Genomic DNA, 26,273 nt, shown 5'->3' with positions numbered 1-26,273 from the left:
TCAGATGGCTCGGGATACGATTCCCCGGAGCCCTTCCTGACCGACGGCGGTCCGAGCCGGAGGGCAGACTCGGCGATCCCTCTAGCCGCTCTAGCCTGGCTGCTGCTGGGACTCTTCTCCTGGCAGTGACCCCCCCCACCCCCAACTCACCCTCTTCCTGGAGCTCCTGCCTCGGGATGCCAGGCTGGGCCGGGCAGGACAGGGCTGGCTGTCCCTCCCTCGAAACTCCACCCCCACCCCTCAGGGAAGCCCTTTGACCCCTGCTCGCCCCATCCACCTCCCCTTCCCACCCCCACTTGTCTACAATGCGACCACCAGCCACCACCACTGCCAGCCCCCTGTCCCCGCCCCCTTCGCGGGCCTGGCGAGTCTGCAGGGTGGACCAGATTTGTTGCACTCTGGGAAATGTCCTCTCACTCGTATCAGGATCTTCTTCGGATGTGACGATCGACCAGGTAGATGTAGCCGTGGATACGATTCAACTTCTCATCCATCCAGGTCGGCCCGGATGCACAAAACAGTTTTTGTACTCCCAAAGCCTGAAGCGCAAGTAGCCATGCCCGCATTTTTTTTTGTACAAGCTAATCCAATTGCCGTCGACTAAACAGAACCGGATCACGCGAGTGCACGGTGACGACTTTAAGTAAACTCGTGGGTGGGCCCGGCGAGGTCTGGTGTATATTTTCAGCTGGGACGTCTTCTTGTCTTGTGTGTTGTTTCTAAACGAAAGCATTTATCACCGCCTGCTCTCAGCACGGGCGCAGTCTGCACTTGTCTTAGTCCAACGGGTCGGGTGACTTCCGGAACCATGACTTTACTCCCGTATGAATGTACCACCGGTCACCCACCTCTTTGTGTACGTGTTTCGTTACGACTGCGCTCACTTCTCTCAGACCGGCGAGGTCCAGGAGGGGAACGGGTTCTCGGGACCGGGAGGTGTTGTTTTTTTTTTTTTTTTTTTAAATGGCGGTTCGGGTCAGGGGATGAAGAGAAGAGGTGGCGACACGCAAGTTGCATGACCACTGTGAAACCCTCAGAACAATCTTGTTTGTATCGATGCTCTATTTTTTCATGGGGGGAACCGGAAGCACTCTACCGCCACTCTCGGTCCTCCCGAGACTTTCTAAAAGGATGCTCTCTCTTCACGCCGTCCACGTGGTAGTTCAGGGAGTATCCAGAATGGCAGATCCGACGGACCCACTCGGTGAAAACAAACTGAACCATCCGAGAGACTCAACCGGACCGCAGCGGACGTTGACGCTTACCCCGGTCTCGGCTCCTGAAACCTGGCTGAAGGGAAGGAAGCGCGTGGACTGTGGCGTGTGTGCTAGCTCCACAAACACACATACACACATATGTACACACTTCTCACACACATGCAGTCGTCTTCGGTAGCCTTCGTGGTTTAATGTCAAAAGATTGGGGCGGGGAGGTTGTTGCTGGGAAGGAAACATGGAAGAGCAAAGCACTGTGAACACACACATGCAGATAAACACGTCAGCCTGTCCTCACAAGAATTTAGTAGGATTTCCTACAAAATCCAATTAGTAGAAAACTGACAGTTTTTACATGGTCATTTTATGGAAATAATCTCTTATTTTAAAACGGTGGCATCTTTCTGACAAGTTCATTTTGATGGACTGTGATTTAAGACAAGGCAACTTTCCTGACGCCATTTCCCACTAATTTCTTGTGAGTTGAGGATGAGATGTAGAAAAGCACACGATACAAGGCACGCACACACACAAACAAGGGGAAGCACCTCCTTCCCGGTTTCCTCTTATTTTTGTAGCATTTAAAAAAAAAATCACTGTTAAGGATTCCTGCGTGGAATGCAGTGGTGGGAGGGTGAGAATGAGAGTAGCCTGTGGAAGATTAAAACAAACAAACAAACAATAAAAATGAAAAAGACGCGTCTTTTATCCCACCGGTGCCATTTCTCTGTTGTGCTTGTCTGGTTATTGATTCCGTGCCTGTTTTAGGTTTGGAAGGATGCTGTGTTTGGCAATTAGGCCAACAATTGCAACACGCTTTTTGGCAATGGAAAGAACCCTGTTGCACGTTGTTAAATGAATGCTTCATTGAAAATTGCCCATGGTAATTTGAGCTTGATTTTCCATATGATGGGCAAAGTTGGCTGCGTTCCAACCGGAAGTGGGCCTGCAAATGAACAGATGCGCTTCCTGGGATGAGAATGGAAACTCATCATTTCTTATTACCGCGCGTAAGGTAAACACGCTGCCGTTCGCCGTCCAATTCATCATTTCATTATTTTACCCCCCCCCCCCCCCCTCCTCTCTCCTTTTTAATTGGATTTGCATGTGGAACAATAATTGGCAGGAGGAGATTTTTGGCCAGGAAAGCGTCAGTTTGGGCTGCAGCCAAGGAAGGAACGCCAGCAAATACAGATGGCAACGTATCTTCAGTTCTTTTTTCAACATTTTTACTCCCCTGTTTGTTTCCTCGCTCTCGTTTCAAGACAATAGACTAATTCCTTCTTCCTCTTCTTCTTTCACTTCCCTTTTTTTATTACGGAATTATGGAATTAGGGCAGCGCTCCCCTCCTTGTTAATGAGCAAGACCGTGATGAAAGAGCTTGATCTCGAACGTGCCATCTGCAGCCACGCATCCATACATTGTATACCTTAGAGGGAATTAGTTGCTATTCAAGCACTGTCGGATATGGCGTGAGATGATAAAACGTCAGGAAAAAGTTGAGTAAGAACACACACGCGCGCGCGCGGGTCCAGATGGGGCCGTGTGTTATTGCTGAATAATGTATGTTATGTAGACTCTATAAAAGATACATGGCAAGGCAGAGCTCTGCACCTTTTAACACTTAATGGAGAGAATGGTGCAAAACATACAACATTAGATGTGAAGCGATGCTAAAGCATGTCCCAAATTCATGAATTTGAGTTTGTGGTTCGACCCTGCTGTTGCAATGATCATTTTTGATTTCACCTGAATTAATCACAGTACCAAATATTTAGGGCATTACTTCACACACTATGATGTTACTATTTTTTCTTGGATCAATTTTAACACAAAACAGCTAGTTAGATTCAACGCACGAGGAGCCCCCCCCCACCCCCTTAAAAAAAAAACTACATCGACGTGGCCTAAAAGGAAGTGTAGTTGAAGGGTAGATGCTGCCCTCGTGTGGAGAAAAACGGCAACTCTTCTGCTCTCTGGAGAAGTTTTGATCCTAGATATTGGACGTTTGGACATGGAACCTAGCGTCCAATACAATATTTTTATCCTGATTGAAATTACTGTTCATTATTTAAAGTGAGTGTTAAAATAAAGCACTAATCATTAAAGCAATCGTTGTCAAAATCGAGAAATTTCCGACGGTCCTTGGAGGTAGCGCCTCAGAGGCAACTCGCGCGCGCGTTGCATACGAGCGTACGTGCGCGTGGCCGAGGAAGAAGAAGTGAAGCGTAGTGAAGGAATCCCGAAAGTTAGCGCTTTCGCAAAGTTCACATACCTGACTCCAGGAGGAGTTGCCGGCTCAAAAACCTCGACACGGGGAGGGTTTCACGGTAAGTACTGACCGCCCTCGAGTGACTTTATCGGCTTTTCGCCCCGTCCGCCGGCGTTGTTTATCTGGGTGGCGGCGTGAGGGAAAAGCGGAACTAGCTTTAGCCGACTAGCTCCTCCAGGTCAGGTCGCCTCCGTGGGACGACTTTGCTCGTATCCAAGCCGGTTGTCTACGGCCACTCTACAAGTACAATGTAAGGTCCTTTTTTGTGTCTTTTTTATAACAGTCGACACGATTATTTGAATGTTTGGGTTTGAACCCGTTTACCTTTAATGTCGCATTTGTTTGATCACGTTCAAGCACGTCATTCACGCTAACGTCACCTGTATCAAGTTCCCCCCCCCCCCCCCTCGGCTAGATCAATAAATAGCCCTTTTAAATTAAATAAATAACCCTAATTTGAAAACTTCTATCTTGTTTCCCTTAATCACCCCCCCCAAACATGGATTATAGTGTTTTTGTTTCTGTGTAGTTAAGATTCTAAAGTATTCCCTAATTATTTACATCAATGCCGCCTGAGAGGAAAAAAAGCACTTATTGAGGTGAATTCTGTAAAGTTTTGCGTGGGTAGAAAACAGTAAAGACGTCATTGTGTAGCGCACCAAGATCTGGAGGAACAGGTTTGGGTAGAAGAACCAGAACTTGGAGGACATGAGCCTCGTTTGCATTGTTTGTTCAGAGTCATGTGGGCCAATTGAAATTGTTTTTTTGTATAAATGTTGGGTTTTTAAAACCAAATAATAATGCAACTAACTCTTAGAATTAATAATAATGTGAAAAGAAGCAGCTCTTTAAAAAAAAAAAAAAAATCCTCTTGACAAGCAGATGCTCCCTTTTCCGTTTTGCTTTTTCCATTCAAAGTGTCGTCGCTGCAGTTTTGACTCCGAGGGAAACGTTGGCAAAGGAAGCGAAGGAAGCAGAATTCCTCCACAGTTTCCTCGCTCCCCCGATGGCCTTGTAGAGTTTTTGTTGTTTGTGTGCCAAAGTGTGCCAACTGTCGCATTGATTTGGAGGGGGGGGGGGACTACATAAGCAGTGACTTTGAACACTTGGCAACATCCTCTGAAGAGAGCAAGTCGGGGCTTGCTGATGTGGTTTGATTACTTTTAGACGTCTGCAAACGGCTTTTAACGGTCACAATCCGCCTGGATTGCATTTTCTCTGCTCTTAAACCACAGCGATGCCGTAAATCCCTCACGAGACAAGTTAAACGTTGACTTAAAGCCATGAAAGAAAGAACGAAGCCAGCCCATCACGAAGGAAGCGCGCGTCGAGAGCCAGCCCGGCAAAAGCAAAAGATATGAAAGGGGCCTTGTTGTGACATCGCAAACGTGCACTCGTGGGAGGAAGTTGCAAGTTGGCTTTCCTCGAGCAGCCGATCACTTAAAGCAAAATCGACTAAAGCAGCTCACCTATTTCCTCGTACTAAAATTCCGAGCGCTGAGTGTAAGCCAAAAATCTGGCGCTCCAGTACAGAGTGCGATAAGAGAAGAAAAAAATGTGACCTAGAATTTGTTTATTCCTTTGACTTGAGCTCTCTTTGTGTCCCGTCTCAGGCCGCAAACGATCGAGCTCAGCGCCAAGGGTGGAGCGTCCAAACTGGACAGCAACATGGACGACATGACGGTGGAGCAGATTGCCGCCAGGGCCAACCAAGTGACGGATGAGGTAAGGAAGGCATCGCGAGCAGGAAACTGATCCTATCTGCAAATTGCAGACACCGAAAGCCCCGATGAATATTCGCAACGATCCTGCTAAGCTGCCTTGAGTCAACACTCGACATTTGTAACGTGTACAAAAAATGTCCCACTGACAAACTGTATTGTCGAGGGCATAGTCGGACGAGACTTCTCCTGTTTGCAAGTTGTGCGTGTGCTCGATGATGTCGTCTTGTTCTGTCTCTCTCTTCCTTCCTTGTGCCTACGCCTGCTTGGCAGACATCTTGTCGCCTTCTGCTCAGTGGAGGTCAGAAACCAGTTAACTCACTCTCGATGTCATCTTTATTCATTTAATATTTTTATTCACATATTGAAATGATCTTTTTTGGAAGAATCCGACCAGGGCCTTTTTTGAAACCTCGACTTTTTTATTTTTTTGTCTTGTAGCATAATTGCCCAAGTCATTTTGAACTCATAGTTTGCTAAAAAATAGGAGCAACCACATTCCAGGTTCTTTGCATGCACCTTGTTTTCTATTCCTCACACTTTTGTCACCTTAGGGAAGAGACGTTGGGTTCCTTTGGAAATATGAATTAAGAATCCAAAATGAAATGTATGCATGTGATGTCTGCAGTCGCTGGAGAGCACGCGCAGGATGCTGCAAATGGCCGAGGAGGTGAGAAAAGCGGCCTGATTGCTTTCCTGACCGAGCAAACAGAATTGAATGACGCTTCTGACATCCTGTCCTGCTTTTTGCTGTTTGCAGAGCAAAGAAACTGGCATCAAAACCATGGTGATGTTAGACCAGCAAGGAGGTGTGTATGATGCTTGACACCCTTGCCGCTCAAATTTTGGCCACGATGGCGGTTAACGGCAAGCGGCCCGCTCGGTCTTTCAGAGCAGCTGAATCGCGTGGAGGACGGCATGGACCAGATCAACCAGGACATGCGGCTAGCTGAGAAGAACCTGACGGACCTCTCCAAGTGCTGCGGACTTTGCATCTGTCCGTGCAACAGGTACGCCGCCTCTGCTGACAAACGTAATCATGACACATTAACTGTTGTGTCTGTTAGATTTGAAGCAATCAGTCTCATCACACAAATATGAAAGCAGTTGATTTGAGAATTGTGTGTGAAACTGCATTGAGCTAAAAAGTAACGCAAAAGTTTGGTGAGGCTTTTTGCAAACATGACACTCGTAACATCGACAACCGCTCTTCCCAAAACACGCTCGCATTGAAGCCAAGGATTCTTTGACGATTACCAAAAGATGAGGTAGGGGAAGGGCTTTGTCCTGCGTGTGCTTTACGTTCTCCCTCGCCGGTTGTGACACCGTGCCCCCCCTAGGGTGAGTTCCATCGAGAACGACTCCCGATACAAGCGCACGTGGGGCATCAGCGGCGGACTCGGCAACGAAAGCAACGGCGACGGTTCCAAAGTGGTGATAAAGCAACCCGCCGGCGTTCACAACGGTCAGGCCGGCCAAGTCAACGCGCCGCCACCGACCGGACCTTACGTCAAGAGGTCGGTCTTCCTTCCACCTTTTGTCCTTTTCCTTGCAGGATGGGGAGGGAGGGGGGGGGTTTGAGATGAGGTCAGATGTTTATTGTTGGAAAATGTAAATGCCATGCTGGCGCGGTCACTTGAACGCCATTGCAGGATAACCAATGACGCCCGCGAGGACGAGATGGAGGACAACCTAAACGCCGTCGGCGGCCTCATCGGCAACCTGAAATCCATGGCGATGGACATGGGCACCGAAATCGACAAGCACAACAAACAGATCGACCGGATCACTGAGAAGGTGACGCTCAAAATCCGACTCATTTATCATGAGCGGCACTCACCAACATTGTTTTGATTGCTTCCAGGCGGACATGAACAAAGTGCGCGTTGACGAAGCCAACCAGAGAGCCACCAAGCTCATCAACTAGGCAGCAGCTCGCTCTGCGGAGCGCCAAATCGGAAATGTATACGGGATCGGTCACCTGCTTTTGCTTTAGAAAGTGTAATGACCGCTTTTCACAATGGCCACGTCTCCTTTCTCACCATCGCTCTGCATCATCTACCTGTGGACTGATTTCGACCCCCCCCACACACACACATAAAATGGCCCTCCGTGTAATTATTACTGTATGTGTATAACTTCCACGATGCATCTATTTAATTCTTTCAAGCAGAGCTGTGAATGAAATCCTCAGATTTTTTATCTATTTAATGTGCTTCACGCGGCGGAGCGACAAGCTAACGCCCCGTCGACGGGATTTCTGCGTGGATTGTCATGTACATAATTCTTGCTAGCAATCAGCCTGCTAGCATTCAGGTCTTGTGATCAGTACGCGGCCGCTCCCCGTGTAAATATGTTAGCTCAGCTACAAAAAAAAAAAAAAACTTCCTTTGTTGAGAAACTTTGTCCAATTGTTTGTACTCAGTAATAAAGCTACAAAACTGTCTCTTGTTTATTAAATTGTTTGTTCTCTCACGTGACAAAGAAGCCACATCAAGTCCAAATATTGTTTTATACATATGCATCACGACCCTGGTGAAAGCACGCAATATTTCAATTTTTTTTAAAGAACTCGCCTACTTCCTTCTCATGCATACACACATACAATCAGCAAGGTGGCGCAATTTGAGAAGACTTCTTTACAGAGATTACAATTACAGAGAAACCTTGAACAGAGTGGCAATTGTATTGACAATATACTGTACATGCAAGGCAGTATGTTCCAAAACATATTGGAACGCGGCCCCTAAGACTAGAGCTTGACACCTGTGACCTTTGACCATGATATTTCCCTAATAAAGTGGCCTGTTATTAGGTACACTTGAAAATGGCAGTGTACCTAATGGAGTGTCCGTGTGCTTCCCTCGTTAAGCGCAGGTGCGTGAAAACTTTTAGCTCCTTTTGGACGTGAAAGAAGCTAAAAGTTTTCACGCACCTGCGCTTAACGAGGGTCACTTGGAAAACATGTTGGAACGCGGCCCCGAGGACTAGAGCTTGACACTTCTGACCTTTGACCATGATATTTCCCTAATAAAGTGGCCTGTTATTAGGTACACTTGAAAATGGCGGTGTACCTAATCGAGTGTCCATGTGATTCCCTCGTTAAGCGCAGGTGCGTGAAAACTTTTAGCTCCTTTTGGACGTGAAAGAAGCTAAAAGTTTTCACGCACCTGCGCTTAACGAGGGTCACTTGGAAAACATGTTGGAACGCGGCCCCGAGGACTAGAGCTTGACACTTCTGACCTTTGACCATGATATTTCCCTAATAAAGTGGCCTGTTATTAGGTACACTTGAAAATGGCGGTGTACCTAATGGAGTGTCCGTGTGCTTCCCTCGTTAAGCGCAGGTGCGTGAAAACTTTTAGCTCCTTTTGGACGTGAAAGAAGCTAAAAGTTTTCACGCACCTGCGCTTAACGAGGGTCACTTGGAAAACATGTTGGAACGCGGCCCCTAAGACTAGAGCTTGACACTTCTGACCTTTGACCATGATATTTCCCTAATAAAGTGGCCTGTTATTAGGTACACTTGAAAATGGCGGTGTACCTAATGGAGTGTCCATGTGATTCCCTCGTTAAGCGCAGGTGCGTGAAAACTTTTAGCTCCTTTTGGACGTGAAAGAAGCTAAAAGTTTTCACGCACCTGCGCTTAACGAGGGTCACTTGGAAAACATGTTGGAACGCGGCCCGAGTACTAGAGCTTGACACTTGTGACCTTTGACCATGATATTTCCCTAATAAAGTGGCCTGTTATTAGGCACACTTGAAAATGGTGGTGTACCTAATGGAGTGTCCGTGTGCTTCCCTCGTTAAGTGCAGGTGCGTGAAAACTTTTAGCTCCTTTTGAACCTGAAAGAAGCTAAAAGTTTTCACGCACCTGCGCTTAACGAGGGTCACTTGGAAAACATATTGGAACGCGGCCCCCAAGGACTGGAGGTCGACACCCCTGGCAAACTTGTTAAAATATGTTCATGAAAACATTTTCCTCCAAGTTTTATCATCAATCAGGACAGCATGTATTTATTTGTGGTTTCCAGCTGCACTTATATATTATACTGTATGTTCATCTTGTACATGAACAAAACACAGGCTCCCAAAAAAAACATTCCCTCGTTAAGTGCAGGTGCGTGAAAACTTTTAGCTCCTTTTGGACGTGAAAGAAGCTAAAAGTTTTCACGCAGGTGTTTTTAATTAGGGTAACTTGGAAAACATATTGGAACGCGGCCACTCGAGGACTGGAGGTCGACACCACTGGTTTAAGTGAAAAGTGCCACACCCGCCCTCACCCCCACTTTCTGATTGGCTGTTTGAACTTTGACGTCACGCGGACACTCCATTAGGTACACCGCCATTTTTAAGTGTACCTAATAACAGGCCACTTCATTAGGGAAAAAAATCATGGCCCACCCCCACCTCCTGATTGGCTGGTTGATATGTGACGTCACTTGGACACTCCATTAGGTACACCGCTATTTTCAAGTGTACTTCATAACAGGCCACTACATTACAAGTCAATACAAGTTGTAATCTCTCAAGAACAAAATCCAAAAGTTGTAATACTGTCATTTATTTTTGAGAAATGTGAGCAAAAAAATTCCAGATTCATGTGCACAGTATCCTTTGAGTTCACAACCATTGTGTGAGGCACAAAAACTTTTTTTATTGTCATACGTGGCAACCTCCAAACATGCGGCTAAAGCAAAAATACAAGTCGTTCTTTGGTTGAGTGTAAAAAGACCCTTCCTGTGCTTTCATAAAAAAAAAACAAAAAAAAAAAAGAATAATTATATTTATCTATATCTATCATATATATCTATATCCCTAGCCCTGACCCTGCCCCCTAAACTGTGTTGGCTTAAATACAGGCAAATGAACCTATGTTGATGTATATAAAACAACTCTCAAGCGTGCTCTTGACTGAGTGGACGCAATAGTGACGTATTGATGCCCCTCCCAAATCTTATCACTTCTTTTTTGCAAAGCGGCCGAACTTCTTCTCCTTGTCTTTCTTAGCAATGGGGCCAGGTGAGGCCGAGGAGGAGGAGGCAGGCGGGGGCAGGCTATGGCTGGTGGCCCCCGAGGGCCCCCCTTCATCCGTGGGCGATGGAATGGCCCTCGCCATGGCCTGGCTCCAATGATGAAGCTCCTCCTGAAACGCCAATACAAATACTTTTCTTTTGTCCTTTTAAAATCAAGAATTAAAATGAACAAACTCACCTCATCTTTACAATGGAACAAATACTCACTGCCATCTTCAAGACTGTGAAAGAGGAAAACAGGTGACGTTGACGTCTTTCCACACGAGCTGGAGTGCGCCTCACCATAGTTTGCCCACGTGCTTCTTCTTCTTATAGTTGGCGAGCAGCTCCCAGCTGGCGTTGGTCAAGGCCAGCGCTTCCTCGCCGTGAAAGGTGGCGCCCTGGCCGAAGCTTTTGGTGTCTTTGTAGGCTGCCAGCTGACCGGGCTTCAGAACGCAGTACAAGTTGTTCCACGACCTGCGGGATGTACAAATCAGCCACATAAAAAAATTTTTAAAAAAAGGGAACAATGAAATCTCTACAGGTCTGGTTCTTACCTACTGGACACCTTCTTCCCAGATCCTCCCGCACCCTGCTTACGACCCAGCACGCCCTCCAGCAGCACCGTCTGGGCGGGCAAAGTGGCCGCCCGCTCTGTCTCCTTGCCCACCGCCGAAATGGATGCCTCCAGCTCTAGAGAGCCGCTCTCCCTCATTTGGGATTCCACGGTCGCCGTCCCTTCGGGGAAGCCCGAACTGGGCTCAGCCATGCCGGACTGGAGGAGATACACCATGCCGCTATCACATATTTGTCTCTTTTTTTTTTTTAAAAAAACCCACAAAGACTCACCAGCGTTTCTTCCTCCACTGTGAAGAGTTGTGACGACTCAGCAAATCCTGTGTCTTCTCTCCTGAGCGGAAGAACGTTTTAAATCATCTTGGCTCATTTTGCAAACACAGTAAGATCAAATGTGTCTTTTACATGAAATACTCTAACGTTAAAAAATCTATCAAATATGTATTGTAAAATAAATAATAAACAGTATGACTTTTTTAGGGGTGTACCTGCTCTCTTGCTCGTAGCGCTGCTGGTCTTGCAGGAACTGCTCCATCTCCTGCTGCTGCTTCCTCAGCTCCAACAACTCCAACTGGGCAACACAAGACAACTTTGCTGAATTCGCCCAGCCGCCGCAACGAGACGTCGAGCCGGCCGTACGGTGGTGAGGCGTTCCAGGGCAGAGAAGCGTTCCTCCCAGGCGGCGGTGGACTTCTCAAAGGCTTCGTGGCGCTTAAGCAGCTTCTCCACCTCGTCCACCGACTGGCCGACATCCCTGCTGCTCACATACGGCTCCTGAGCCACCAGCCAGGCCTCAGCCACCGAGGCGTCGCGTGCAAACTGGCACACCTCCAACACTACACACACACCCCAATGACGCTTGCATCCTTTTTTTTCTTCAATTACATTTTTTTTTTTGCACTCACAAAGTCGTAGCCAGTCCCAGCGGTCATCCCACTTGAACATCATCTCCTGACGTTTGTCCCCCAGCTGCACCATCTTCTCTTGAATCTTGACAAGAAAAATGGTTTGAAATCAGCGATTGAAAAGAAATTCCGGCGAGTCCCTCCAAAGATTTCCCGTCACTCGATTCCAACCTCGGCAGAGTCTTTGTGCTTGCGCGCCAGCAGGGCCGTGCCTAGGTCCATGCATTCGGTGAACTTGGCCCCCCGCGCCTCGATCTCGGAGCGGATGCCCTGGTGGTACTTCTGGAGAAACTCCACTGATGACACGTCCCTGTTGGCCAAACTCATATTTGACTGAAAAAGTGGAGCTTAGTGTTTTTGTGAATTTGAGGCAAACGCTCACCGCGGCTTCTCCTGGGTGTCGATCTGCTGGATGATGCTCTCCATCCAGGCGGTGAGGTCACGCACCATGGCGTAGAAGCGGAACTTGTGGGCCGTGTCCAGCAGCTGCTTGCGGCGCCCGTCGCAGGCGTCCAGCAAAGCCCGCCAGGCCTCCACAACCTCACGTTCCTGCGCCTGGATACCATCGGCGCGCTCGCCCGCGTACTGAGCGCGCAGCTGCCCCGCCGTCTCCTGCACTTGCTCCACCTTGAAGGGACACGGAGAAAATAAAAAATGTGAAAATTATAAAATAATTTCAAAAATAATAAAGAAAATATCTAAACATTGCAGTAGATAGCGTACATGTTTGGATTTATGATTCAAGCAAAGGTCGCCCTTACCTGCTTCCCCAGAGAGGTCAAGTCACGTTCGAAGGCGGCGTGCATCCTGTGGAAGGACTCGGCTTTGCTGAAGTCGTCGCCCACGTCTTCGGGTAGCTCTTTCTGTTTGTCGCCGATCTGGACCACCAGCTCCTTGCCGTCCACAAAGTACCTGAAGAGCAAAGCGGAAAGGTCCAGCGTCCCACAAAATTTCTGCTGTGGATCTGGCTTACTTGAGCAGCTCGTAGGAGGCGCTGAGCAGCTGAGCGCGCGTGTCGATGAGCTCCAGGAGGTCGGCCCAGCTCTCGTTGATGGTATCCTTCCACTCGGCCATGGCGATGGCCTCGCCGTGGCCTGCTTCAATCAGCTCGTCGATGGTGCGGTTGACGGCGTCCACGCGCTTCTGACCCTGCGCGCCCGTCTCGCGCGCAAACTCACGGAACTTGTCCCTCAACAGCTGGGATAAAGTCATTTTGTAAATGTCAAACTTTATATTTTTAGGTAGGGTTTAAAAATAGAAACCCTAACTCTATTTTGAAACCCTATTTTTAAACCCTAACTAGTATGAAACCCTAGTTTGAAACCCTAACCTTAGTTTGAAACCCCAGTCTAAACCCTCTAACCCTAGCTTTAAACCCTACTTTGAAACCCTAACTCTAGTATAAAACCCTACTTTCAAACTGTAATATAATATATATATAAGATATATATCAATATAAGAGGCGACAATACCGTGACGTGGTCCAGGTCCTGCCCCATCTCCTGCGAGGACGCGGCCACGTCGCGCTCGGAGATCCACTGCTCCAGGTCGTCCACCTCACGGCTGAGCAGGAAATGGTGGTAGGTGTGCTCCAGCTTCCTGCGCCGCTCCTCAGCCAGCTCGCTCAGATTGGCATACTGCTTGTCCACCTGGCCCTGACGTCGGATGATCTTCTCGCTGCGTCAAAAATCAAAAGCACTTAGCATTTGATTCGAGACGCATTTGAGTCACTTTTGAGGGAAAAGTGGCACACCCGTCGGGATGGTCCTCCGCCAACATGTTCTGAGCTCGCTCGGACAGACTGCGGATGGAGTCGGCGTAGTCGTCCACGGCCTGCTTGACGATGTTGTGACGCTTGAGACTCAACATGGCGCTCTGCTCGTCCTGAGGACCAAAGGTGGTGAACCCCAAAGGCAAGTTGAGTCGGGCTGAAGTCCAACGGTGCCACGCTATGGCCGCACCTTTGGCTTTTCCTCGGCGATCATGTAGAGCTCTTGTTCGCCGATCCAGGCTTGGGCCTCGTCTGCGTCGTTGTAGAACTGCTGCGCTCGATGCGAGGCGTCCAACCTGTCCTTGCGTTGCGTCATCTGCTCCCGCAGCTGCGGCCAAGCCTCCTCCAGCTGGGCAACTTGCTCGGCCAGCCGCTCAGCTTCGGGGCCGCCGTCCTCGCCCGCCGCCGCCATCCCGCGTCCTCGCTCCAGCACCTCGTCCACGCGGGGCTGGTGGCCCTCAATCTCCTTCTGCAGGGTCTGCGCAAGTTTTGCTCAGTCTTGAATTCAAATTGGACTTTCAGATAATTGAACAGGGGGTGTGGAGACTTTTGCATATGACAAATATTTCATTTGTATTGATGCTGCTCTGTACTATCTGGTTACCTGGTTCCTCTTGAGCAGCATCTGCACCGTTTGCAGGTCGTTGCCGTGATCTTCCGACAGCGCCAGCGGCATTCTCTCGTCAATCCACAGCTGGACAAAAAAAAGGAAATGTCAATATGAAAGAAAAAAAAAAAAAAAAAGAAAAATTTTGCAAGGCTCACCAGCTCGTCCGCCAGGTCTCTGTTGAACTGATGCACGGCCTTGGCTGCCTCCAGCTTGCCCCTGCGCTGGGCCAAGGGGGCGATAAGCTGCTGGAACTGGACCTGCAGGTTCTGCTGCTCCACTTCCAGCTCAGGTTGCCCGGGCTGCTGCTGTTCATCACCTCCACCACCGCCGCCGTGCGTCCTGAGCGCCTCTTGGAGCTCGTCCAGCTCCCGGGCGCGATCTCGCACTTGGTTCTCCATCACCTGAAAAAAAAAAACGTCTTAGCTTACACGACAAGATTCACTAACACTAAGCCATCACTCCTCCCAAAAAGTGGGCCCGACAATTGTTGGCCTTGTAACCTGATGTTTCTTGAGCAAGATGTTGGCGTTGGTCAGGTCTTTGACATCTTGGCCGCCACTGCCGTCATCGGTGGCCCCACTCTGGAGCTGCTGCTGCATCTCACCCAGCCACTTCCTGATGTCCGCCAGGCTCTGGTCAAACAGCTCCGAGCGGTTGGCGTCGAACAGCAGCCGAGCTTTCTCCTGCGTGGTGGACTCCAACATCTCCCACAGCTGATGGAGGGTGGCCAGGCGGTCCCGCACCACTGGCTCCAATTCGGGCTTGGAAGTCATCAGCTCCTGACCCTCCTGCGGACAAACATCAACATGCTAAGCAGGCTAGGCCAACAAAAACTGGATCTGCATCAAAACTTTAAGTTTTTCTTGGCCTCTGTCAATCCAAAGTCAGGTCCAGTTCTACTGGATCTCATCAGTGGGGTAAGTACCTGGTCCACTTTGTCCAACCAGTCCTTGTTGGAGGCCAACTCGGCCATGAAGGCCTGGTGCTTCAGCCACTTGCTGTGCAAGTTGCGGGCCTCGTCGTAAGACGTGTCCTGAGCGGTCAGCATCTTCTCATTGATCCACACGGTCAGCTGGGATTGGACAGAGACGGACTCGCATGAGCGGACGCCAAATGCTCCACCGAGCCGACGGCAAAGGCTGAACTCACATCCTGAGTGTTCTGCAAAAAGTGCTGCAAGTCACGGTTGTCTCGCAGCTTCTCCGACACCTCCTGGGCTCTTGCTTGATTTTTGTTGTGCCTGAAAGTCAAACAAAAAAACGGCCTTTTTTTTCCTGCAGAGCAGCTCGAGTTTCAGAAAAACACAGTAATGCAAAAAGGCCATCAGAGGGTCTACTCTGGCTTTAAAGTGAATCGATATCCATTAGCGTTGGAACCTGCCTGCTCAAATGCATTGTGGGAGTTAAGAGTCCTGTGGGGCTCTGTAGGACCATCAAGTCGGGAAATGTTTCTCAAAGATGAATTTGAGGGAAAAATATGCCTCACGAGTTCCACAAAGTTCTCATTGGGAAGAGAAAACTCAAACTTGGTGGAGGAGGCAACCACGCACCTGTCACTGATGGAGTCCATTTTGTCCTGCACTTTTCCCGCATACAAGTTGCCGCCGTCCACCAGTTGTCGGCCCACCTGGAGAGCGCCATCAATTTTTTCTTCGTTGGCCTCCATGGTGCTCAAAAAGTCCTCGTGTTTCTTCAGGGCTTGCTCGGCGCCGTCCAGAGTGTCGGGCTTGTCCACGTGGGCCAACGTGTACTCCTGAAAATAATCACAATCAGAAACGCCAACTGGTTCATGAAGCAAATTTGAAGCTTTGTTTTCCCACCACTACTTTCTAGCCAACAAACGGCTAAGGAGAGAAAATCTCTCAGCCATCTTTTGTTGCTCAGTGGAGGTAGCAACCAGGGTCTCACCTGGTTGTTGAGGATGGCCTCAACCGCCTTGCTATCCCTTAGGAACTGCTGGAAGCCCAGGCACTGATCCAGGAAGTTCTTGCGTCGGTCCCACATCTTCTGGAGCTCGTACCAGCCTCGGTCCAGACCGCCGAGCGTCTGCACCAGCTCCCGATACTGCGGGTCATCCTCCAGGCCGAGCGTGACTTGCGCCCCGGTATCCCTGATGGCACAGATGTTCTCCACGTGGCCGTCGATGTCGTCGCGCACGGCGTCATGGAGGCTCAGCTGCTCCTCGGCCTCGGGCAGCGAGGCCGGCATCTCCTCGGAGGCCACGGCCTTCTGAGCCCTGAAGAGCCACGACTGGAAGTCGTCCAGGTCCTGCAGGAACGACTGCAGCTTGCTGACTTCGCCCAACGACTCCTCCAGGTTCTTCAGGGTCTTTTGGAGCTCGTCCCAGGCCGGGTCCAGTTGGGCCCGGCGGGCCAAGATGCCCGGTGCGTTCTCCGGATTCTCCGCCGCCAGCCGGTTGGCCTCGGCCCCCAGGAGCTGGAGCTTGTTTTCGATGGCAGCCAAGTCGCGTTGCATGCCGTACAGCTTCCTCTGGATGGTCATGATGGCGGCCAGGTCGTTGCCCAGGTCCTGCGTGGACTCGATCACACGCGTCTTGTCTCGGATCCAAGCTGCGGTCTCATCGCACTCCAGTCCGAAGTTGTTCAGGCTGACCGTGGAGTCCACCTTCCTCTTCTTATCCTCCACCATAGCCTTGAAGGCGTCCCACCTGAAACAACGGTCCAATAGAGCGATTTTAGTTTGGGAGTTCCTTCACGAACGACTTGCAAGAAAAGAAATCACCTTTTGTTGAGTCTGGTCTGGCATTCCTTGACGTCTTTTATGCGAGGGTGTCTGCTGTCCTCCAACTGTTTCACCGCCTTGTTGACGTTATCCACTCTCGACTGAACGTTGGCCATATCCTGAGCCAAAATGCTCAACCTGGAGGCAAGAAAAAGACACAGCTAAATTTGGATCCAAATAATGAGACGCTCATCTAACCTTTGAGATGAAATATTAGAATCAGAATCACATAATGTCTGTGTACCTATTCTGGACCACTTCCAGGTCTTCCAGCTTGTCAGGCACCCCCAAATCCACCAGCCAAGTCTCCTTCTGGCCCATCCAGAGCTCACAGGCGTCCGTCTCGCTGAAGATGGTGTAGAGCGCCATGGCGTCATCCAGCTTCTTCTGCCTGACGTCGGCAAGAGACATGAGCTCCATGAAGAGGTCCTTGATGTCTTTGAGGCGGCGCTGGATGTCGGGTGTGTTCAGCAGCTCCTCGGGTAATCCGTTGGCCTGCTTGGACAGGGCGTCCACGGTGACGGCCGTCTTGGCGGTCTCGTTGCACAGGTCGTCGTGGCGCCGCACGAGCCGCTGGGTGGTGTACTCGTCATGGCCGGTGTCGTCGCTGCTCATCTGCCGCTTGGCGTCCAGCAGCCAGGCCATCAATTCGTCGGCGTCCCCTTGGAACTGGAAGAACCTCTGCGTGTCCTGCAGGTTCTGTTTACGGAAGGCGGCCAGATCCTCCAGCTGCCGCCATTGGCCCTCCACGCTATCCGTGCGCTCTCGGATCACCGGCGCACCAAAGTGGTTCTCCTTGATCATCTCGTCGCCTTCGGTCAGAAGCTGGCACAGAAACAAAGGCAAGACTCAAGACAAAAAAAAATTCATTTTAAAAATCCTTTCTTTACCTTGTGCAGGTTGGCTCGGCGAGCACCCAGCTCGTCCTCGAAGGCACTGTGCTTGCTCTGGAGAACCAGCACGCTGGTCAGGTCCTTGCCGTAGTCCAGTGAGGAGAAGAGATTCTCCTTCTCCTTGATCCAGCTCTCCAGCTCCGCCGCTTCCCACAAGAAGCTCCAGAAGCGACGTGACTGCGTCAGCTGGGCCCGGCGCTGAGCGGCCAGGTCCAGCAGTTCCTGGTAGCACAGCTCCAAATGCTCCACCCGGTCTCGAATCACCTGGGGATCGCATGGCTTGTAACCTGGGAGACGAGGAGGAGGCAGAAGGACGTTGACTTCCTTGACTAGCTTTCAAAGTTCCAGTCTGACTTACTTTCTCCGTTGGCGAACTTGAGAGCGGCAGCGCTGGCGTTCTGGACTCGGTCGGCTTGCAAGGCGACGTCTTTCTCGAGCAAAGCGTGTTTCTGTAACAAGTCTTCCACTTCCAGCAAATGTTTCCCAATGTCAGAAGACAGCAGCCGGACCTGAGCAAGGAGACGTTAACAAAGCCATCCGTTCCAATTTTTTTTCTTTTTCTGCTGAGTCGGTGCTTTTACCTTCATGTCATCCATCCAACTGATGATGTAGAGCATCTCCTGGAAGATCTTCTGCAGCGTCACGTTCTTGTCCAGTCGCCCCCTGCGGGCCTTGAGCAGCTCCTGCAGGTAGTCCCACAGGCGCAGGACGTTGTCCTTGCGGGCATCCACCCGCTTGGCGTCGTGGTAGCGTTCGGCCTCCAACTCCCCGGAGATGTTCACCAGGGCCTGGACGCGCTCCTCGTAGGCGGCGATGTCCGTCTCGATGGCGTCGTGCTTCTTCTTGGCTGCCTCCACCGCCGGCAGATCGTAGCCAAAGTTGTCCTGGAGACGGCGACGCTTTCTCAATTAGCGATTCTCGACTATCGGCTCCGTAATGGTCAGGAAGCGACGGGACTGGCGTACCTGCGCGACCAATCGCTGGTTCTCCAGAAGCCAGGTCTCCCTCATGGCTGCCTTGCGGTCAAATCGTCTGGCCATCTGCTCCAGTTTCTCCTGGCGAATCAGCTCGTCCCTCAGGACTCGCTCGCGCTCATGCTCGGCACGCTCCAGTCGCTCCCAGGCCTGAAGACCAAGAATGACTTGACGTTTATCAATTACTTGTTCATAGTAGTCACGTGACGGACACCTCACCCTGTTGATGTCGGCGACCAGTGCTCCTTCTGTGGGCGTGTAGACCCTCTGGTTGTTGGCCCTCATGCGGCTTTGGATGGTAAAGAGCAGCACTTCCAGATTGCCTTTCTCCTGGAACCTGTTGGGACGTGTCCACGGTTAAATGTACGAATCATCGAGGAAGCGTTGCAAATGCCGGACGTCTGCTCACTTGGGCGGCTTCTCCACCGTCCTGTAGGTGTTGAAGGCCTGGAGCTGCTGCTGGACGCCAGACAGCGAGTTGGCCAGTTTGCGGTTGTTGAGCACCAGGATGGTCTGCTCAATCCAAGCCAGCAGCTCCGACGCCAAGGTCTCGTACTTGGTCACCATCTTCTCCGTGGCGATGGCGTGGTCCAGGACTTTGCCCACCCGCTTGCCCTCCACGGCCAGCTGCTTCATCTTGGAGAAGTAGTGGTAGAAGGCCACCACATACGTGATGATGGACTTCTCGTCCGGGTTCTCGGTGAACACATCCTCCGGGTCCAGGAGCTTAGTAACGCCCAGGTGCTTCTCGGCCACATTGAAAGCGCTTTGGAGGTTGTGCGTCGGGTTGGACCTCTTCAGCTGGTTGAAGTCCACCAGATCTGGTCTGGGAGGCATAAACAGTGGGGTTTGGTTTTTCAGAGAAAGAAAGAATGATGATGATGGATGGATGACAAATATTTGGAAATCTTGTCTTACCGATGTTTGTGTATGAGAGCGTTGAAGGCCATGCCGTCTTTCCAACTCGTGGTGAAGTTTGTGATGTTCACACTGGAATAACTGTGCAAAAAAAAAATAATAATAATAATTCACACTGAAGTGAAAGCTAAACTATGCTAAGCGAGTTACTGACCCTGCTGTCTTCATCTGGCACCACAGAAGAAGAGCGTCCTTGGCCGAGCGCGTCTCCTTCTGGTCGGCCTGGCCCGTCTCCACAATAATGTCTTGGATCTGATCGGGGTGACGATCAATAACAGGATTTAAGATACATACAATAAGATTTTTTTTTTATTATTCTTGAATGTTCCCAGTGTGGAGGACTACGATTGGAACAGTCACATGGCAAATAAATCCTCAGAGGTGGCTAAATTTAGCTCTCTCAAGCTTAAAAGTCAAATGTGGACTTTTTTCCTCTTTTCACCAAAGACTGAATAATGCAGAGCGCCGTATTGTTTGAACTAAAAATAACAGTGTCGCTCACAAATTAAAAATAAATAGCCCTTCCGAGAAGGCGAAAGACGTGTTCTGATGTTTGCCGCGCCTTCGCTCACAGAAGGATTGAAAAGCCAAAAACAAACCTGGAAGCGGAGGATGATGGTCCAGATGAGGCCGAGGATGAGGCGGTGGTTACCGTCCACGATGTCGTGCGAGCCCATATTCTCCAAGTGGACCCGCTGCTCCTTGAGGAACTGCAGCGCCTTGTCCACATTCTCCAAACAGTGGATGCGCATCCTGCCCTTGGTTGGCTTGGGCTGAGGCCCACCAGAAAAAGTATTTGTCAGTATTTGACATTATTGAGAAGATTTGATATTCCCCAAAACAAAATTGGTTTACCAATCGTTCTCCGGACAAGACCTCCAAAAGTTTAATGAGCATGCGTCCATCACGCAGGTCCAAGTAAAGGTCGGAGATGCGACAGCTGACTCGCGACAGGATGGAGTTGACCCACTTGGTGAACGTCTTCTTCTGCACCGCCTCGCGCTCATCTGAGGAAAAAAGAAATCTGGGTCAGATTTTAGATTCACGTTTATTTATTTTTTTAATTTTGATGATTTGATTAGATTAATGGAGGTTTTTTTTTTCCATGTTGATGTTTGCATGCGTGGAGGGAAAACAAGCAGCTTGAACCTCTGCAGACGGGCCCCTAAATCAATCATGAGGATCCCATTTGCTGCGTGATTTCATTACGTCTTTCCACCATGTCTGCTGCGCTTGTTTAAAAGGCAAAGTCAGCGAGTGCGCACGCGCTAATGCACGTTTGTTTGCACGCGTTGGCATATTCAGCCTCCAATTGTTGTTGCATTTACCAGCACGGCGCTTCCAAAGTTTTAAACTCGCAGAACGATGACGTCATCGGAGTCTTATTTGCCTGGTTTTTAATCGGCGCGACAGTTTTACGCTTGACTTGTCCTGCGTGCAGCAAGACGGCATTATTTATTTAGCCGACGCTCCTTATTGCACCGTCGTCTCCTCAAGTCAATGCATCTTGTTCTCATTTTGTAGTTTTTCTTTCTTTTTTTTTTTTTGCTCCTCCCTCCATCTCAGCTGACTTGGACGTGTGAATCATTTATGGGCGAAGTCACAAAGCTTGCCGTGTGCAACTGATAATGCGCTTCTTTGGTCAAACTGCCAAAACGCCACTTAAGACTACAAGCAAGGGAAAAACTTGATGTAAACGTCACAAGTGAAATATGTACAGCAACAAAATTACTACATTCAAAAAAAAAATAAAAAAATCGCAATTTGGTTTTAGTCAGCCCAAGTCCAATAATATTGAGTTTAAATTAGTTCAAGAGAAAAAAAATCGGAATATCAATAAAAGTTAGTATGTCATAGTTAAATGTTATTTTCCAATAAGAAAGTCAAAATTCCAAAGATTAAAAAAAAAATTGAGAAACAACGTAATTATTTGAAGTTGGAATGTTACAAAAAATGTATTTGTTGAAGAAAAACTTTCCTCATGTTACACAATTAGCAATGACATTATCAGTTGATTAAATTGCTGCTCTATGGTTCATAGTCGTCAAAATGGGGATACCATAATCATGTGTCCCTTTGAATCAAAATAACATTAAACGAGGCTAAATTATTTACGGGACGGCTTTCGACGTACGCAGCATAACATCTTCAAAAGCATTAAGATGAGAAATCTTTGGATTGAATCTCCATCATCAGCATCATCAGTCTCATCATCCCAGTTGACTCCGCCCCCCGCTTATCATTTTGGCGGGCGTATCAGTACAAGACTGACTAAAGAGCGACGTGTTTGACAAGTCTTCCTTTCCTTACGTCCTCTCGCGCACTCCGAGGGAAAGGCCACACATGACTTATTCATGCTGATGGATTTTCCCTGTACTCGCCTGTACTCGGCTGTACCGTGTGTACGACGCCTCGTTACCTCGTTTTTCCCCACACTCAGCGCTTCTTGATAGACTTCACAACGATTTCTGTTGGGCTGAATCCAACCCTAGGAGCCCGAAGCGGACCTTAGTTCCACATCGATCGCCACCGTGTCAAACCGACGGCCGGAAACACACATTTTTAATATCAAACTATTAGTGGCAGAAAAAAAGAGAAGCCAAAATAAGCTAAAACGTTAATTGTGGTTTTGAAAGTGGGCTGAGGGGGGTGGGGCATCCCAAAACCTCTTTAGAAGTTGCTGCTATGAATTATTGAAGTTAGTGTACAAGTGTGGCAAAGCCACAGCGGCCTTTGGATGAATACATTACTAGCTAATAGCAGAGCAAGCAACTTAAGGTCATTTTCAGGTATCTGTACTTAGTTGTTTTCCGACTTGTTTTGTTGTAATCCATCGCTCTTGTTCATTCTCAATAAATAGATTCCGTGCGCTTGACTGGCTAATTCATGCAAAGAGGAAGGGCGATCCCCACTCGGTCGGGTCCCAGGTTCCCCCCTCAAGCCGCCCCTGTGACCCCGCGCTACCTTGCAACTGCCGGAAACGTCCGTCCAGGATGGAGTTAAAGTAGATGTTGGATGCGCTGGAGCTGAGCCAGCGCGCCCGTTTCATGCTCCGGCCGGACAAGGAGGACGACGAGGATGAGGAGGGGGACGGGTGGACAGGGCGCTGACGGGAGGCGGGCGGCGTGGGCACGGCGGTGAGCCCCGGGAGGGTGAGCGGCACCTGCAGGAGGACGGCGCCGTTCCTCTCCGGGTGATGCTCCTGCGGTTTGACCCGGCCCCGGGGCGCCCTCCTGGTGGCCCGGTGCACGGGCGGGGTGCTCCGGCTGCGCACGGGGGCGTCGCCCTCGGCCGGCGGGTAGCGGCGGCCGCTCGCATCCTTGCCGTCTTGGATCTTGGAGGAGGCCTTCAGGCTGATCCTCACGTCCCGGAGTCGGGGCTGGCTGATGGGCGCCGCCCGCAGCAAGCACGGGCTGCTCATCTTCGCCCCGCCGCCCACCAATAAACTCTGAAGAAGAGGAACGGGACGGCGTCTCGCCTCTCTTCCGCCTGCTGGCTTTCTGCCTTCCTTTCCTAGTGCCGACTCCTCCTTCCCTCCCTCCTCCTCTTCATCTTTGTAACTTGCATGATGATGCTGCCGCTCTCAGGCGGCACCAGACCTCATTTCTCATTTGCATCTGCCTTGGTTTCCTTCTTTTACGTTCAGTGAAGCCCCGGCCCTTCTTGATGAATCATTCACAACTAGGATATCTATTACATCTTATATGTCAGAGAATTTTTGAAAATACAAATTGTCTAATATCCCAATTTTTCAAACAATCAATCTTCTGACAGTCCTCCCACAAGTCTGTCCTTCACTACGCCGGAAACGCGTCTATTTTTAAAAAGCGGCACAGGTGCTTCGTGGTGGTCGAGGCTTAAGGCGGAAAATTCCAAAGAGCCGCGAGCTGGCGAGCCTACAGCTGCGCGCATCCGTCAAGGCGGGAATCATTCAGGGAATGCCGACTCCAGTCCGGTGACCTAACCCGAGACGACTTGGGACTTGCTTGACTAAAACTTATCAAAAACTTGAGCGAATAGGTTGGGGAAAATAAAAAGTGAAGCACCACAGACAGACAGAAAAGAAACCCACCTGCAAGGGCTTTGATTCGTGAGCGCTCAAAGAGTCTGGCCGAGCTGTTGTCGTTGTCCAGCTCCTCGTCGGGGAGATCGAAGCGAGTGTTGATGCGACTGTACTGCTGTGTGATCTCCGCATTGTCAAAGTCCGTGGTGGACGTCATGGTGGAGTTTTTAGCGGACGATAGGAAGGGGGTGGGGATGAGCAGGGGTACGCCGAGACGTCCTCAGGTCCTCTCGTTCAAAAAGTTAAGAAAAAAACAAGAAAAAATAGCTTCTGTTCCTGGTTGTGGTCTGCAACAAAGAAAAACAATGACACCCATCAAATTTCTGAACTGAGTTTGAAGTTCTAACACATTTTTTTCATCAAATTTTACACACGAATTTTAAAATTCTATATCTTTTGTTTCCTGATTGCTCTCAAAAAAGAATTGACTTGTTGGAAAAGGGATGTCAACAATAGATGTCCTTTAGCATCCATTTTGTCATTTTGACCCCACCCACCTGCTGACAGCGTGTTCATTCTTAGCGCGGAATGGCGGTTTATCAGGCGACGCCATGGCTCCCTTATCACGTGTGTGTGTGTGTGTGTGTGTATGTCAAGGGGAGTGGTGGAGTCACACACTCCAAAGTGACACCACCATGAATGATGTCGTCCAACCGTTGCCGGCATACAACATGAACGCTTCTCGCAAATAGAGATCTTTATTATTAAATTATCATTATTTGCTTACTGATTTATTTATCAATTTACTTAATCAAAAACTGTTAAAGATGTATTTGAAGATTTTTTTTTAAGGCATTTTTAATTTTAAACGTCAATATTTAAACATTTTGGGAGTTTTGTAACCCGTGTAAATAAACAGCGAGGGTTCACTGTACAAGTAACCTTGCGCTGAGCTTTTTTTTTTTTTTTTTTTTTTTTTTAAACCCGTGCAAATAAACAGTGAGGGTTCACTGTACGAGTAACCTTGCACTGAGCCTTTTTTTTTAGGGTGGCTGGGGGGCCCCAACGGATGGCGTTTCAATGACGCGTCCTTCAGGTTTCCCCCAGTATACCGCTCACTATCACACATTCACAGAGGGACCTTATCAAACACGGAGATGGCGGGGGTCAGGAGGCGGGGCTTATCGGCCCCCCGCACGCACACGAGCACAAATGAACAAACGGCCCTCAACTGTCCATTTGCTAGCTTTCCTTGAAAATCTTGCACTGTTGCTCCAAAATGGTGCTGCTGCCTTCCGAACTGGAGCTCGTAGGAGGGAGCACAAAAGGCCAATTCCCTTAAAAACAATGCAATGACCGCAAAACCACTTTGGTGAGCGTACTAGTTGCGACTGCGAGGGGACGAAATAAGAGACGATGGGGGTGAGGTCGTTTGCATTCTGCAACCCCAACTGCAGCAACTGGACTGAGGGAGGAAGAGGAGGGTGGCCAAGCCAGACATAACATTGAGCCAGCATCGTCTTCTACTCACTGCTAGCTTTGAATACAAGCTAATAAAAAGGGGCAACCTCTGAGGCCTCGCTTTAAGAAATAAGTCTACAAACTATTCCTGGAGTGTGTTTACATTATAAAGTGCTGGCTGGTCCACACAAATTTCCTTTTAAGGGGAATAAAGAGGGAACTCCAGTATTTCTTGGCTTGCTCTACTTTGGATTCATGTGTTTTGGAAATCATTTGTTACATCATTTGTGTATAACTCACAAATAAGGCACACATTTCAGTTACTAAAAGTCTGAAAATAGCTGCTGGGTTATACATTATATTCAAATTTGGGGACTACAAAAACGCCATGTTGGATCTATAAACAGTGTTTAACTTAATTTTTGGTGAGGGTAAAACTCAAATTGTTCTACATTTAGCTCTATATGAAAAATGACATTTATAGACCCAGTTTGTTTTAAGCTGATTAACAGTTATTTATACTCACATTTGACACCCCTTTGTTGACCAAAACGATCCAGTGCGCACATTTACAACATAAACAACAAGCCGAAAATGACTTTGGTTGACGTTTACACAGGAGTCACTTTGATGCACGACGACGCGTTGTCTTTTTACGCGCGCGTCGTCGTGCGTAAAAAGTCACTCGTGGTCGGCTGCGGGAAAATGACGCCTGGTAAATGTCACAAATAACTTCAAAAACAGTTAAAAACAATCCAAGTCGGATTAGTATTGATTTGGGCTGACTGCTGTGCTGTTCGGTGCTTGACGGCCCAACAGGTGTTTTGGGGAGCCTGATGACAGCCACGTTTCGAACGTCCATAGAGATATATGACGTTTTTAATTTTGTACTCACTTTTTGGAGGAAATCCGTCCAGGTGGAGTCTCTCGTCCCAGCCGGTGGTCACTTTACGGTCCCATGGACGCATCGGGGTCCCACTTGGGGTTGCGCCTGCCTGGAGGGGACCAGGAAAGGGGGGGAATCGGGAAAAAAAGGGAGGGTAGTGGGGGACTGCGCGTCAAGCTCATTCCCGAGAGGCAGCCGGCCCACTGACCCGCCCTGTGGGGTTAAAAATAACGAGTGGGCGCCTTCAGTGGGGAGGGACCATACATTCCCGACACGGGGCTGCAACAACAAAAGTTGCACGTCTTGTGTTGC

General features: G+C 49.3%; 3 protein-coding genes across 9 annotated transcripts in view; 2 read left to right on the top strand and 1 right to left on the bottom strand.

Moving 5' to 3' along the window:
- The window catches only part of efna2a (ephrin-A2a), a 30,150-nt gene extending 28,223 nt beyond the window's left edge, over positions 1–1,927 (top strand). For both annotated transcript variants that reach the window (XM_088399809.1, XM_088399810.1), the window contains one exon: positions 9–1,927. In XM_088399809.1, the coding sequence (XP_088255935.1) occupies positions 9–129 (121 nt within the window). In that variant the 3' untranslated portion in view covers positions 130–1,927. The remainder of the gene's footprint in view (positions 1–8) is intronic.
- A 1,450-nt stretch (positions 1,928–3,377) lies between these two features.
- On the top strand, positions 3,378–7,654 carry LOC148384897 (synaptosomal-associated protein 23-like). 3 transcript variants are annotated; one of them, XM_088399806.1, is made up of 8 exons: positions 3,378–3,545; positions 5,101–5,212; positions 5,837–5,878; positions 5,969–6,017; positions 6,101–6,218; positions 6,549–6,725; positions 6,861–7,005; positions 7,073–7,654. In XM_088399806.1, exons 2-8 carry the CDS (start codon positions 5,156–5,158, stop codon positions 7,133–7,135), a joined length of 651 nt encoding a protein of 216 aa, XP_088255932.1. In that variant the 5' UTR covers positions 3,378–3,545; positions 5,101–5,155; the 3' UTR covers positions 7,136–7,654. The 3 variants fall into 3 exon arrangements, with proteins under 3 accessions (XP_088255932.1, XP_088255931.1, XP_088255933.1); XM_088399805.1 differs by lacking the exon at positions 3,378–3,545 and adding an exon at positions 3,570–3,737; XM_088399807.1 differs by lacking the exon at positions 3,378–3,545 and adding an exon at positions 4,839–4,990.
- A 2,102-nt stretch (positions 7,655–9,756) lies between these two features.
- On the bottom strand, positions 9,757–26,248 carry sptb (spectrin, beta, erythrocytic). Of its 4 annotated transcripts, XM_088356346.1 has the most exons (36): positions 25,971–26,247; positions 23,684–23,961; positions 20,467–20,618; positions 20,211–20,384; positions 19,766–19,863; positions 19,612–19,692; positions 19,103–19,519; positions 18,913–19,030; positions 18,685–18,843; positions 18,301–18,603; positions 18,078–18,228; positions 17,717–18,006; positions 17,071–17,651; positions 16,827–16,964; positions 15,993–16,752; positions 15,635–15,837; positions 15,235–15,325; positions 15,011–15,157; positions 14,586–14,873; positions 14,241–14,486; positions 14,080–14,169; positions 13,666–13,953; positions 13,458–13,588; positions 13,177–13,381; positions 12,678–12,901; positions 12,466–12,616; positions 12,087–12,331; positions 11,876–12,014; positions 11,705–11,789; positions 11,439–11,635; positions 11,288–11,370; positions 11,073–11,133; positions 10,781–10,998; positions 10,527–10,700; positions 10,423–10,465; positions 9,757–10,354 (listed from the first exon to the last, which is right to left on the bottom strand). In XM_088356346.1, exons 2-36 carry the CDS (start codon positions 23,829–23,831, stop codon positions 10,169–10,171), a joined length of 7,065 nt encoding a protein of 2,354 aa, XP_088212472.1. In that variant the 5' UTR covers positions 23,832–23,961; positions 25,971–26,247; the 3' UTR covers positions 9,757–10,168. The 4 variants fall into 4 exon arrangements, with proteins under 4 accessions (XP_088212472.1, XP_088212470.1, XP_088212471.1 ...); XM_088356344.1 differs by having other exon boundaries at positions 11,439–11,789; positions 25,971–26,248; XM_088356345.1 differs by lacking the exon at positions 25,971–26,247 and adding an exon at positions 25,602–25,798 and having other exon boundaries at positions 11,439–11,789.
- Positions 26,249–26,273: the final 25 nt, after the last annotated feature.

The sequence above is a fragment of the Syngnathus floridae genome, chromosome 16 (assembly GCF_059516105.1).
Source record: "Syngnathus floridae isolate MCC-2025c chromosome 16, RoL_Sflo_1.0, whole genome shotgun sequence".
Classification (NCBI taxonomy): Eukaryota; Metazoa; Chordata; class Actinopteri; order Syngnathiformes; family Syngnathidae; genus Syngnathus; species Syngnathus floridae.
This window is presented reverse-complemented; position numbering and strand designations above follow the sequence as displayed.

What these genes read in the sequence shown, in the direction of transcription:
- sptb (XM_088356347.1), bottom strand. Translation starts at nt 23,032, where the DNA reads ATGAGCAGCCCGTGCTTGCTGCGGGCGGCGCCCATCAGCCAGCCCCGA. An exon ending in ACCAGCGATTGGTCGCGCAG is followed by an intron (nt 18,604 to 18,684) that starts GTACGCCAGTCC and finishes CGCCGTCTCCAG; the next exon opens with GACAACTTTGGCTACGATCT. An exon ending in CAGTGGAGGAAGAAACGCTG is followed by an intron (nt 10,999 to 11,072) that starts GTGAGTCTTTGT and finishes TATCTCCTCCAG; the next exon opens with TCCGGCATGGCTGAGCCCAG.
- LOC148384897 (XM_088399805.1), top strand. An exon ending in CCAACCAAGTGACGGATGAG is followed by an intron (nt 5,213 to 5,836) that starts GTAAGGAAGGCA and finishes TGATGTCTGCAG; the next exon opens with TCGCTGGAGAGCACGCGCAG. An exon ending in TGCTGCAAATGGCCGAGGAG is followed by an intron (nt 5,879 to 5,968) that starts GTGAGAAAAGCG and finishes TGCTGTTTGCAG; the next exon opens with AGCAAAGAAACTGGCATCAA.